Here is a 14684-nt window from a genome sequence, read left to right on the forward strand (position 1 = left end):
ACAGTATGCATCACACTGTTTAAAACCATAAAAGTAAAATCAACAACAAAAGTATATTCCACTTCTACAGAAATGCTGAGACCAAAATATGCACATAACAAAAAGTCTCCTAAGAAGTTACTGTTTAAATAAGCGTGTAAGGGGATGCCTGGGTGGCTCAGCAGTTGAGCGACTGCCTTCAGCCCTGGAGTTTGGGGATCGGGTCCCACGTTGGGCTCCTTGTATGGAACCTGCTTCTCCCTCAGCCTCGGCCTCTGCCTGTCTGTCTGTCTCTCTCTCTTTCTCTCCTCTCTCTCTCTCTCTCTTTCTGTGTCTCCCATGAATAAATAAATAAAATCTTTTTAAAAATAAATAAATAAGTGTGTAAGTACAACTTATTTGCTCAATTTTAAAATAGTTCTCTATTAACACTAAAAACAATGGTCATAAAACAGAAAAGTAAGTTTAATATGTCAACAAGATATTAGAGCACCCTGAATGCAAAGGCTGTTCCATGTACAGACCTGGAAAATGGGCAAAGGCCTGTGTCCACAACTAACTGTGATTGAACCTCATTCAGTTTCGGTTTCTTCAGATATAATGAGGATAATACAATCTCACTCAGGGGCTTGTTTTTAAAATTAAATGGTGTTACATAAAGGAAAATATTTCACAGACATGATACATAGTAGGCATTCAACATTTGCTTTCCATTCCCCAGTGCTATATTAGCACAGTCAACAAGCATATGCCTCATAAAAAAATCCGGGTTATAACTTTTTTTTTAACTTTTTTTTAAAAATCCCAGAATCTGGGAAACAGATTCTAAAAGAACTAACCTATAACTAGATTTCTCTGTTATTATATTCAACTTTGGAATTATTAAAAAAGTGTCTAGTCTATTCAACATCACCAACTGGTAACCTACTGCCCACTTAGTATAACTCTTAAAATACATACATTCATATTCACAAAGCACTAGCTCAGATTAGAGAAAATTCTTTTCACCAACAATCGTGAACTTGCAAGAAATGTAACACAGGGATGCCCGGGTGGCTCAGTGGTTGAGCGCCAGTCTTCGGCCCAGGGTGTAATCCTGGAGTCCCAGGATTGAGTCGCACATCAGGCTCCCTGCATGGAGCCTGCTTCTCTCTCTGCTTATGTCTCTGCCTCTCTGTCTCTCTCATGAATAAATAAATAAAATTTTTAAAAAAATTTAAAAAAAGAAATGTAACACAATCCTACATGAAAATGTCCTTCTTCAAACTACAAACATTCTGACAAAAATGCTACACACAACAATTGTTTATGGTAATCAGATTAGCCAATAAATAGGTGAAAACAAAATGAGTATTTCCTGCCATCGTCTTCCATTAGAAAGAAAGATATAAAACAAAAGAGAAAAAAGAGCATGCAGCAAGAGAGAGCTTATATCCAATAATAACAGGATACATCATGCTAGAAGTTACAGTCCACGAAATGACTTATGAACTTATTAATTCAAAAGTATCTTTGCATTTATTCATCAATAACCAGTCTTAAAACAATCCAGTAAATGATACCAACATATAGAAGTCTCTTACTAGAATGATTTCTCTACTATGAAATAATTTAAGAAGCAGAAATGAGGAGAAAATAAATATCTACAATAGACCTTTATTTTAAATAGGCAAATACTATTTTAATTAGGACTAAATTCATTGCCCCTGTGGTGACTAATTTTATATGTCAATAGGGCTAGGCCACAATAACTAGATTTGGTCAAATGTTATTCTAGATGTTTCCAAGAAAGTAGCTTCTACAAAAGATTAATATTTAAATCAGTAAAGTTTGAGTTAAGCAGATTATGCTTCATAATGTGAGTGTACTTCATTCAAATCAGTTGAAAGCCTTAACAGGAAAAAAAAAAACTGACCTCCTCGGAGGAAGAGAGAATTCCGTCTTTGGGTTATAATTGCAACTCTTCCCTCAGTGTCTAGATTTTGGACTTGCCAGTATTCAGTCATGTGAGCCAATTTCTTAAAACTCAATCTCAACACCTCTCTCTCTCTCTCTCTCTCTCTCTCTCTCTCTCTCTCCATACACCTATACACATAAATATCCCACATCATACTGATTTTCTCTGGAGAATCTTGATGAATACGACCCCAAACCTTAAATTCATCCCTCAATAAATGATCTCATCATGAACTACATATAATCACCCTACCCTTCCTTTTTACCTTTTTATAAGGAAATACCTCAATAAATGAATCTTGTAAAAACAAAAACAATCCCCTTACTTATACAGTTAGCAAGGTTGATAAGGAATGGAAAACCTTTCAAACACTGCAAACCCAACTCAGCAAGTAGGTGAATGCCTTCCACTCACATATCTTTTCATGGGGTTTCCACAGGTCTACACACACTTGAATTACAGAAGGTTGAACATCAGGAAAACTGAAGTCAACAAAATTTCCCTTTACCATAGCAGGTTATCCTCCTTGTGGCTCCCTTCTTGTTCAGCACCTCTGTCAACACATCAGATCCCTAACTCTCATGCTGGCTTGGCCATGGTATTGAGCCCCTCAAGTGATATTATCACTTTACTTTTATCATTTCACATTTTGCATCTTTTCAACTCTAGAATTTCCATTAGGTTTTCTATTATTTCCAACTCCTTACTGAGGTCCTCCATTTGTTAAGCCATTGTTATCACACTTTAATTTTAGAAACCCAACTCATCTACTTCTTAGGACATATTTTAAAATCCTTGTCTGTAAAATTTAACATCCAGAGACTATCAAAACAGTTTCTACTGCCTCCTCTTTCTTCTCTATGTGCCACATTTTCTTGTTTTTTGGAATGTGTCATAATTTTATGTTGAAAACTTGACATTAAAATTATATAAATATAATATGGCATAAGAACTCTGAAATCTGTCTTCCTCTACAACGTGCAGTTACTAATGGCTCTGCTCAGTTTTACTTTTCTTTAACTTGTTATTTTAAAGCCTGGTTTCCTGGGGGTTGCCCTATGTCTATGTAGCTTAATGGTTAGTCAATGATTCAACAGAGAATTTACTCAAATAATAAATTCTGTCATCCTTTCCAAAAGGATCTGTGTGGTGGTAGGGTAGCACATTCAACACTCAAAACAGATTCAAGGCTCCCCAGATTTTAATCTAGTCTCTATTGTAGAAAGCCATCATAAAAGTTACTATAATAACACGTAAACTAAAAAATACTTTTCTTAATAATGCTAATCTTTCATTTCAAGACTGAATTCTGATCTACTACTTGTTTTCTTTTGTCTCTGCTACTACCCTGCATATGAGAAAACAGTAAACAGAAATAACAAGGCCACAGCCACAGGAAACCCTAAATATGTTTTTAAATCCTTTATCTTCTCTCTTGTAAGAGCATTGTCTTATGGTAACAAAGATTTTAAGATACCAAAATTCACCCTCTGAAATAACAATACAAATGTTTAATAGTGGTTCAAAGACATATTTAATTTCCTTACCCAGAAGATCCAGTGCTCTTACAAACACCAAGGAGGGGCCTTTTTTCAGCAAAGTTGTCACACTTTTGAGTACCTGATAAGGGACATAAAATAAAATGTAAAATAAAACTTTGAGAAGCAATTCTTGTATATTTTCCATTATTTTCATGCTCTCAAAATATTTGCAGGTGAAGAGACAGTAAAACATTCATTACAAATTGACATAATTAATACACTTTGACTGAACAAAAATAGAACAGCTATAAATAAGCCTATAACTATTTTTAAAATTGAACCAGCATTTAAAAATATCTTAAAAAAAAAAAACTGGCACCAACTTCAATCATATACACATTCTCCACAAGATCAGAAACCTCCCCCACCTCCACCAACTAATTAACTAAGACTAGTGTAATTTCCAAATCAAAAGTAAATAAAGGGGGCAGCCCGGGTGGCTCAGCGGTTTAGCACTGCCTTTAGCTCAGGGCGTGATCCTGGAGACCCAGGATGGAGTCCCATGTGGGGCTCCCTGCATGGGGCCTGCTTCTCCCTCTGCCTGTGTCTCTGCCCCTCTCTCTCTCTCTCTCTCTCTCTGTGTCTCGTGAATAAATAAATAATACCTTTAAAATAAAAAGTAAATAAAGGGAGGTAAGGACAGAAAAATTATAAAATTACAGGCCATTATCAATATACATAAATGCAAAAATCCTTTTAAAAATATTAAGCTGAATAGCAATATATTACAAAAAATAAAATCTCATAGCAAAGTTGGATTCACCCAATAATTTCACATTACAAAATTTAATGTAATTCATTAAAATAGCATTTCAACAAATACAAAGAAGTATTTAATTCTATACCTAGTCATGATAAGAACAAAAGAAAACAAAAATAAGTTTTCTGATCATTTCCGGGCGGCACAGGATGGAGCGGCCAATGGCCAACAGAGCAACATGCCTAAGTTTTATTATGACTACTACGACACATACCTCACCCATGACTCTCCATCTGTGAGAAAGACACACTGCAGTGGTAGGAAACACAAAGAGAATGTGAAAGACTACGATCAGAAATGGATGGAAGAGCAGGCTCAGAGAGCCTGATTGACAAAACAAACGTTGCATTTCAACAAGGAAAGATACCTCCTACTCCATTCTCTGCTCCTCCTCCTGCAGGGGCAATGATCCCACCTCCCCCCAGTCTCACAGGTCCTCCTCGCCCTGGTATGATGCCAGTCCCCCATATAGGGGGCCCTCCGATGATGCCAATGATGGGCCCTCCTCCTGGGATGATGCCAGTGGAACCTGCTCCTGGAATGAGGCCACCTACGGGAAGCCACATGCCAATGATGCCTGGGCCCACCCCCCCCCCCCATGATGAGACCTCCTGCCTGTCCCATGATGGTGCCCACTTGGCCAGGAATGACTCAACCAGACAGATAAGGAGAGACAGGAACCTATTTGTATTCATTTTATTTTATTTTATTTTTGTATTCATTTTATATTACGTGTTCTACTTCACCAGGAGATCATGTGCTGTGACTCTGGGTGTTTTCTAACAGCATGACAAGGAAGACTTGCTTTCCTTCCTATCAAAGAGAGAATAGTTTTTGCAGGGGAGTAGTGGGACCAAAAAAAAAAAAAAAAGGCAATTTTCATTTGTATTGTGAAATGTGAAAATAAAATTGTCAACTGTTTTAATTAAAAAAATAGTCTTTTCCCAATAATGATTATTATAAAATATTCTATAACAAAATCACAGATAATGCTTTAAAGCATTCCCATGAGGGATCCCTGGGTGGTGCAACAGTTTGGCGCCTGCCTTTGGCCGAATCCCACATTGGGCTCCTAGTGCATGGAGCCTGCTTCTCCCTCTGCCTGTGTCTCTGGCTCTCTCTCTCTCTCTGTGACTATCATAAATTAAAAATAAAATTAAATTAAATTTAAAATTAAAAAAATAAAGCATTCTCATGAAAATTAGTAATAACACAAGGACACCCAATTAACTATTCCTATTCAACCTTCTACTGGAAGTCCTAGGCAGGATAATAACAATAAATGAACTCAACAATATTACTGGATATAAAACCAATGTAAAATAGCAACAACAAGCAGAAGAATAAAGTCAGGAAATACAAAAGTCTCAGAATCACATAAAAAGATATTCAACCTCATACATAAGAGAAATTCTACTTAAAACTATACTGAAAAACTGTTATAATTTGCTAATTTTTTAGAAATGATAATGGTATTATGGTTATAATTGTAAGATTCTTTGGGAAATAAATAATAAAATATTAACCAATAAACTGGTATGATATCTGGGAGGGGATAGCTATAATATTCTGGATGAAGACAAATAGATGCTAATAAAATAAGATTAGCCATATAATTATGGGTAATAAGTTCTTAGAGATTGTTACACTATTTTTACTACTTCTGAATAAGTCAGAAAATTTTCCATGAAAAAACTTTTAATTATACTGATAGACACTGATCTTTACTTAAGACCTTCTCAAAAAAATCCAAAAGTTCTATAAAATTCTCTGGCCATATCAATCAAAATTATAAATGCAAATAGTCTTTAACAGAGAAATATCACTGCTAATATTTCACCCTGTACATATACTCATCCATGAAGAAAATAACCTGAATACAAAATTATTCACTATAGCATTGTTTGTAACAGAAGGCTAGTAACTTCCAAATAGATAATGATGCATTTCCTACAGCTATAAAAGATAAGTGTATACTCTATGGAAATATGAAATGAAATACAAAATACAAAATGAAAAAAATATATATATACACACAAAAATAGAAAAATACAGGATACTGTCCCATCTTTTGTATAATGTAGAAAATGAAAGACTTATTTGTATATATGCATACCCACACATACTAAGAATACATAAAAAATCCTAACTAATGGTCACCTATGGAACAGAGAATGGAAAAAGCAAAAGATAGGGAACAAAATGGGAAAAAAGGTTTTTGTTTATATGCTTTATACTTTTTAGTTTTCAAACCACATGAATATATTAACTCCCTCTCCAAAATTTTGCTTTGTTTTTAAATAAGGAGACAAATGCCAGAAGAGACAAGTAAGTAGTGGGTTCATCTTCTGAGACAAGCTGGTAGACTAGACAGAGGACATGCATTTCATTTTATCCCTTCTGAAAATTCCTGAAAATTTTTCATATAAAAGTACATTAAATCAAGCAGCATTAAAAACTATATTAAATGCCCATAAATTTTGGAAACAGATGAGTGATGACTAATTTAGCAGCCCCAAGTAAAAGTTCAAGCTAATCCTGTGGAAAAAAATCAAATCTGAGACTCAAAGACTTGACGCCTGATTCTATCAGGTACACCTGAGATTTAACCTCAGGAGACTGGTAAAGGATCTTGTGAGCCTTCTCTGGAGGATTTAACAAGCCAGGCCATGAAGAAAGACCAAAAGACACTTTCAATCAGAAGGCACAACCAAAGCACAATAACCAAACAATAAATTAAAAAATGAGGCTGGCCCAGCGGTTTGGCACCACCCCTGGCCTGGGGTGTGATCCTGGGGACCCAGGATCAAGTCCCACATCCGGCTCCCTGCGTGGAGCCTGCTTCTCCCTCTGCCTGTGTCTCTGCCTCTCTCCCTCTCTGTGTCTGTCATGAATGAATAGATAGATAGATAGATAGATAGATAGATAGATAGATAGATAGATAGATAATAAATTGAGGCTAGCCCGCCTTCAGCCCAGGGCATGATCCTGGAAACCTGGGATCGAGTCCCATGTCGGGCTCCCTGCGTGGGGCCTGCTTCTCTTTCTGCCTGTGTCTCTGCCTCTGGGCCAAATGCAGGCGCTAAACCGCTGAAGCACCCGGGCTACCCAGCACAGAACTTTTGATCAGGTTTTTAGTATGCCACTTACAAACATGTAAAGACAAAGAAAACAATTATCTGCAAGTGGCTAACTCTACACAGGGAGAAAAACATCAAAAATAAAATATATATAGATATCACTAATAATTTGTAAGATGGGAGAGGATATATTTTAGGAACAGAATACAATAATGCAACAAAAAATGGACTCTTGAAGAATAAAACAGAGTTCCTGGAAATTAAAAAAACAAGGTAGATTATTTTTTTAAAGATTTTATTTTATTCATGAGAGACCCAGAGAGAGAGGCAGAGACATAGGCAGAAGGAAAAGCAGGCTCCCCATGGGGAGCCCAATGCGAGATTCAATCCCAGGACCCAAAGGTCACGACCTGAGCCAAAGGCTCAACCACTGAGCCACTCAGGTGCCTCCGGTAGATTATTTAATAAACTCAACACAAGGGTGAAAGGTAAAATTGAAAAAATTTCTCAGAGATCAAAAACAAAAAACTAGAGGAAAACAGCATTAAACTACACACACACACACACACACACACACACACACACACGAAGTGTTAAAGGAACAGTCTCAAAAGTCGAACACATAGATACGAGAAAAGAAAAAAAAGAGAAAATAGGAAGAAATCACCTACAAAAAATTCCAAAAAAATTTCCCAGAAAAAAGAATATGACTTTCTGAGCCCTTTAAGGGTATAGAACAATAGATTCAACAGACCAACCCCAATGTGCATTACGTCAGGACAGTGGTAACAAGAAGTTTTGACAAGCCTCCATGGAGAAAAAGCAAGCTGTTACAAAATGAAGAATTCCAATGGCTGCTCTACGTATGCAATAACATCGAAAAAACCTGCAGCTAACATCATAATCTGAACGCTCTCCCCCTGGGTTTAGGAACAACTCAAGAATATCCACTCCCCCCACTACTATTTAACATACTACTGGAAGTTTTAGCCAAGGCAACAAGACAAGAGAAAAAGAGAAAAGGTATACAGAAAAGAAAGGAAGAAAAATCTTTATGTGCTGATAATATGACTGATACATAGATGCAAAAAAAAAAAAAAAAAAAAAACCTAAAGCTAATAAGTGAGTTCGTTCAGGAAGATCACAAGAGACAAGATCAACATCAAAAATCAACTGTGGGGCAGCCCTAGTGGCTCAGCGGTTTAGTGCCACCTTCGGTCCAGGGTGTGATCCTGGAGACCCGGGATCAAGTCCCACATTGGGCTTCCTGGAGACCCAGGATTGAGTCCCACGTTGGGCTCCCTGCATGGAGCCTGCTTCTCCCTCTGCCTGTGTCTCTGCCTCTCTCTCTCTCTGTCTCTGTCTCTCTCTCATGAATAAATAAATAAAATCTTTAAAAAACCAAACAAAAATCAACTGTGGATTGTATTTTTCTTTTTAAGATTTTATTTATTTATTTGAGAGAGAGAGCACAAGATGGGGTTAGGAAGAGGCAGAGGGAGAAGCAAACTTCCCACTGAGCAGGGAGCCCTAATGGGGGCCTGAACCCAGGGGCCTGAGATTGTAACCTAAACCAGAGGCAGATGTTTAACCAACTAAGCCAGCCAGGCACCCCAAAAATCAAATGTATTTCTATATACTAGCAATGAATGTATGAAATATAAGATTAAAAGTACAATAACAATTTATATACTGGAAATTAATATTATACTTACTGGAATTTAAAACATTTTTTAAAAAGTAAAATATTTATAATTGATCAAAATTAAATAAATAAATCTAAAACAAAACATGCAGCACTTACACACTGAAAACTGCAAAATAATAAAAGAAATAAAAAACAACCCAAATAAATGGAGGTACATAATTGATATAAGATACACAGATTAGGGATCCCTGGGTGGCGCAGTGGTTTGGCGCCTGCCTTTGGCCCAGGGCGCGATCCTGGAGACCCGGGATCGAATCCCACATCGGGCTCCCAGTGCATGGAGCCTGCTTCTCCCTCTGCCTGTGTCTCTGCCCCTCCCCTCCCTCTCTCTCTCTATCATAAATAAATAAAAATTTTAAAAAAAATTAAAAAAAAAAAAAAGATACACAGATTAGGGCAGCCAGGGTTGCTCAGTGGGTTAGCACCACCTTCAGCCCAGGGTATGATCCTGGAGACCTGGGATTGAGTCCCACATCAGGCTCCCTGCCTGGAGCCTGTTTCTCCTCTGCCTGTGTCTCTGCCTCTCTCTCTCTGTCTCTCATTAATAAATAAATAAATTTTAAAAAAAATACACAGATTAAGGGAACAGAAGAGCAGCCACAAATAGACCCACACAAATATGACCAACTAATTTTTATAAAGATGTAACAGCAATTAAGTGGAGGAAGAGTAGTCTTTTCAACAAATAGTCCTGGAGCAACTGGACATACATAGAAAAAAAATAAAACTGGATCTAAGCCCTACACCTTATCCAAAATTAATTTAAATTAATCATAGATTCATATGTAAAACTACATAACTTTTAGAAGAAAACCTGCAGGACCTAGGGTTTGGTGAAGAGGTCTCAGGTACACACAACATCAAAAAGTATGATGCATAGAGCAAATAAATAAATAAATAAATCTGGATTTAATTAAAATCTTAAAAAACAAGCAAAAAAATTAATAGTAAAGTAAAAAATAAGGTACACATTGGGAAAAAAATACTTCCAAAACACATGTCTGGCAAAAAACTCATATCCACAAAATATAAACTCCAACTCAACACTGAAAAAACATAATATCCAATTAGAAAATGGGCAAAAGACATAAAGAAATATTCCACTAAACAGAAGATATGGATGGCAAATAATAAAGATGAAAAGATTGTCAATGGTACCAGCCATCAAAAAAAATGGAAATTAAGACCAAAATGAGATATAATTACACATCCATTAGAATAACTAAAAGAGAAAAGCATGACAATAACAAATGTTGGCAAAGATGCAAAGAAACTAGATCTTTCATACATTCCTGGAAATGTAAAATAGTACAACCCCTCTAGAAAACCACCAACTAAACATATACTTACCATACATCCCAGCAATCACAGTTGGGCATCTATCCCAGAGAAATAAAAACTTCCACCCACACAAACCTGTATACAAATGTTATAGTAGTTTTACTTGAAAAAGCCAAAAACGGAAATGACCCCAGATGTTATTCAGCAGATGACTATCTCTATACCATGTAATACTAATCGATACAAAAATTGTTGATACACTAAACAACTTGAATATAACTCAATAACATTGTGCTAAATGAAAGAGCCAATATCAAAATTTCATGTACGACATAATTCTAGTTATATAACAATCTTGAAATGACAAAATTATTATAGAGATGGAGAGCAGATTGATGGTTCTAAAAAGTTAGGGAGGGTGGAAGAAGAAGCATGAAGGAGATCATTATAGTGATGGTCTAGATTTGAATCTTGATTGTGGTGGTGGTTAAAATGACCTACACATGTGGTAAAATGTCATGGAACTATGTGCACACATGCCACCAATGTTAATTTCTTGGTTTACATATTATTCTATACTTACATATGAATGAGGAAATCACTGGGAAAAACTAGGTAAAGGGTACAAAGTACTTCTCTCTGGTATTTTTGCAATTTCCTAAAAATATGCAGTATTTCAGAAAACTCCTTACTACAATTGGTTTATAAATGTTTTTCTAGGGGATCCCTGGGTGTCTCAGCGGTTTAGCGCCTGCCTTCAGCCCAGGGCGTGGTCCTGGAGTCCTGGGATTGAGTCCCACATCAGGCTCTCTGCATGAAGCCTGCTTCTCCCTCTGCCTACATCTCTGCCTCTCTCTGTGTCTCTCATGAGTAAATAAATAAAATCGTTTAAAATAAATAAAAAATAAATGTTTTTCTATAAATAATAATTTGGGTTTTACTCTTTTTAAAAAGGGATGTAGGGGATCCCTGGGTGGCGCAGCGGTTTGGCGCCTGCCTTTGGCCCAGGGCGCGATCCTGGAGACCCGGGATCGAATCCCACATCAGGCTCCCGGTGCATGGAGCCTGCTTCTCCCTCTGCCTGTGTCTCTGCCTGTTTCCCTCTCTCTGTATGACTATCATAAATAAATAAAAATTTAAAAAATAAAAATAAAAATAAAAATAAAAAGGGATGTATGTCAAAAGAATGAGAAGATAAGCCACGGGACGCCTGGGTGGCTCAGCGGTTGAGCATCTGTCTGCCTTCAGCCCAGGGCGTGATCCCGGAGTCCTGGGATCAAGTCCCACATCAGGCTCTCTGCATGGAGCCTGCTTCTCCCTCTGCCTATGTCTCTCTCCTCTCTCTCCCTCTCTCTCTCTCTCCCCCTGTGTGTATGTCTCTCATGAATAAATAAATAAAACCTTAAAAAAAAAAAAAACAAGAAGACAAGCTACAGTCTCAGAGAAGTGTTTGCAAAAGACATATCTGATAAAGGACAGTTATCTAAAACATACAAAGAATTCAGACTGGACAATAAGAAAGCAAAGAACCCAAATTAAAAAATGGAAAAAAGATCTGAGCAGACACCTAAGCAAAAATGATACACAGATGGCAAAATAGGCATACGAAAAGATTTTCCATAGTCATATGTCATCAGGGAAATTTAAATTAAAACAATGAGATATCGGGATGCCTCCATGGCTCAGTGGATGAGCATCCTCCTTTGGCTCAGGGCGTGATCCCGGAGTTCTGGGATAGAGTCCTGCATCGGGCTCCCCACAGGGAGCCTGTTTCTCCCTCTGCCTATGTCTCTGCCTCTCTCTGTGTTTCTCTCATGAATAAATAAATAAAATCTTTTTTAAAAAATGAGATATCAATGCATACCTACTGGAATGACCAAGATCCACAAAAATGACAATAACAAATGTTGGAATTTGGAAAAGAGGATTTAGAGAACAGGAACTCTTATTCATTGCTAGCAGGAATTCAAAATGGTACAGCCATACTGGAAGACAGTTTGGCAGTGTCCTACAAAACTAAAGATACTCTTACCATACAATCCAGCAATCACACTTCTTGATATTTACCCACAGGAGTTGAAAGCTTTTGTACACACAAAAACTTGCACACAGATGTTTATAGCAGCTTTGTTCATAGTTGCCAAAACTCAGAAGTAATTAGGACATCCTTCAGTAGATGAACAGATAAGTAAACTGACATATTCAGACAACTGAATATTATTCAGGACTAAAATGAAATGAGCTATCAATCCCTGAAAAAACATGGGGGTAACTTAAATGCATTGCTCAGTGAAAGAAGTCAATTTGAAAAAGCTACCTGCTGTGTGACCATCATATGACATTCTGGAAAAGGCAAAACTATAGCAACTTTAAATAAAAAGATCAGTTGTTGCTAGGAGCTTAGAGGAAGGAGAGATTAATTCATAAGGCATAAATGGTGTTTAAGGCAGTGACACTATTCTGTAAGTAAGATACTACAATGATGGATATACAGTATTATTCATTTGTCAAAACCCATAGAATATACAACATCAATAGGAAACTGTAATCTATAGACCTCGAGTAGTAATGATGTATCAATTTAGGTGTCAACATGAAGTATGTGAATAGTTGGAGAAGTAGGGGGTGGGCAAGGGGTATACAGGAACCCTCTGTGCTTTCTGTTCAGTTTTGCTATACAACTAAAACTGCTCTAAAAATATGAATTTTCAAAAAAAAAAAGATGTACTAAGCTCTTAAATACTCATGTTCATTGCAGCTTTATTCACAATAACTAAAAGATAAAAGCAACCCAAAGATCCATCAATAGATTGAATGGATAATGAAAATGTGCTATATATACACAATGGAATATTATCGAGCTTTTAAAAAGAAGGAAATCCTGTTACATGCTACATATAGATAAATCTTGAGGACATTATGCTAAGTGAAATATGCCGGTCATAAAAAGACAACTCCATTACTCTATTTACACAAGGCATCTAAAGTAGTTAAACTCATAGAAACAATGTCAAATGCAGTTACCAGGGACTGGGAGCAGAGGGAGAGGTGGAGAGCTGTTACATGATGGATCAGAGATTCAGTTTCACAAGTTGAAAAAGTTCTAAAGATCTGTGTACATACTTAACACTACTTAACTGTGATCTAGAGATGGCAAATTTTACGTGATTTTTACAATTAAAAATTTTGAAAAAGGTAGAAATAAATTGTGCACATGTGTGTGCAGACCAGCACAAGCACGCACATGGATGTGTAGTTAAATATATACACACACAAATATTTAGTTACATTACATACTAGCCACATAAACACCAATTTCAAAATATGGATATACCTCTTAGGGGATTAGAATGAAGATAATATTTGGAAGAGGTATCCAGGGGATCTCAGCACTCTTTCAACAATGTCTCATTTTTTCACTGGACAGTAAAAAGTAGCTGTAATGTCAATAATCCATCTTAAGAGAACACTCCAAAAATAATGAGGACTGATTCAGAAGAGACAGGTTAATGGTTATACATTTAGATTTGACATGATGGGGTTGCCTAGGTGGCTCAATTAAGTGACTGCCTTTGACTCAGGTCATGATCCCAGGATGCTGGGATGGAGCCCCCCATCAGCTCCCTGCTCAGAGGGGAATCTGTTTCTTGCTGTCCCTCCCCCTATCCATGCTCAGCTGGCTCACTCTCTCTCTCTCAAATAAATAAATCTTTAGAAAAAAAAAAGATTGTAACATGATGTACATAATATGACACTTTTAAATTGTGAATATACTTATACAAAACAGGTTAAGATCTTTGACAAACTATATTATTAACATGTGAATATGATAAAGATCAAAACTAAAAACAATGTTTATGAATAAAATTCTCACTATTTTTAAGAGCTTATAATAATGTGTAAGTCTTTACAAATTATTAATTTACTATAGATAGTGCTATTATCCCTGCTAAACAAATAAATCAAATTTCACAATTAACAATACAACTTGAATGAAGCATAAGTTAACAATTAACTGGTCCAAAGCCCACAATATTTGTTTCAAATTAATTATAGCTGAACTTCATCTATGCAAGCCCAATTCTTCACTCCTACACATTTCACCTTCACCTTCAACAATAACTATTTTACTTCTGCTTCCTAGTTTCTAGTGTTTTTACAGCTTGCACCTGTATTATATATAACAATATGATATTTTGATGAATGAAATATCATGTCTTCAAAATGCAAGTAATACTGGCAAGAATGGCTTGATTCTTTTGCGTTTCTCAAACCTGAACGGAAGAACTACTATTGGTTTCAGCTGACCTAAGAGGTTACATCAGGACTCCTCACTGCACTAGAAGGTCACCTACCTGACACTGAAGACTTATATTCC

At 36.6% G+C, this 14684-nt stretch overlaps 1 protein-coding gene and 1 pseudogene across 25 annotated transcripts in view; one reads left to right on the top strand and one right to left on the bottom strand.

The window, feature by feature from the left end:
• The window catches only part of BCAS3 (BCAS3 microtubule associated cell migration factor), a 590779-nt gene that overhangs the window by 498230 nt on the left and 77865 nt on the right, over positions 1–14684 (bottom strand). For all 25 annotated transcript variants that reach the window (XM_025996065.2, XM_072747642.1, XM_025996068.2 and 22 more), the window contains exon 7: positions 3484–3556. In XM_025996065.2, the coding sequence (XP_025851850.1) occupies positions 3484–3556 (73 nt within the window). The remainder of the gene's footprint in view (positions 1–3483; positions 3557–14684) is intronic.
• Positions 4416–4904, top strand: LOC112917952 (U1 small nuclear ribonucleoprotein C pseudogene; annotated as a pseudogene).

The sequence above is a fragment of the Vulpes vulpes genome, chromosome 2, assembly GCF_048418805.1.
Source record: "Vulpes vulpes isolate BD-2025 chromosome 2, VulVul3, whole genome shotgun sequence".
NCBI classification, from domain to species: domain Eukaryota; kingdom Metazoa; phylum Chordata; class Mammalia; order Carnivora; family Canidae; genus Vulpes; species Vulpes vulpes.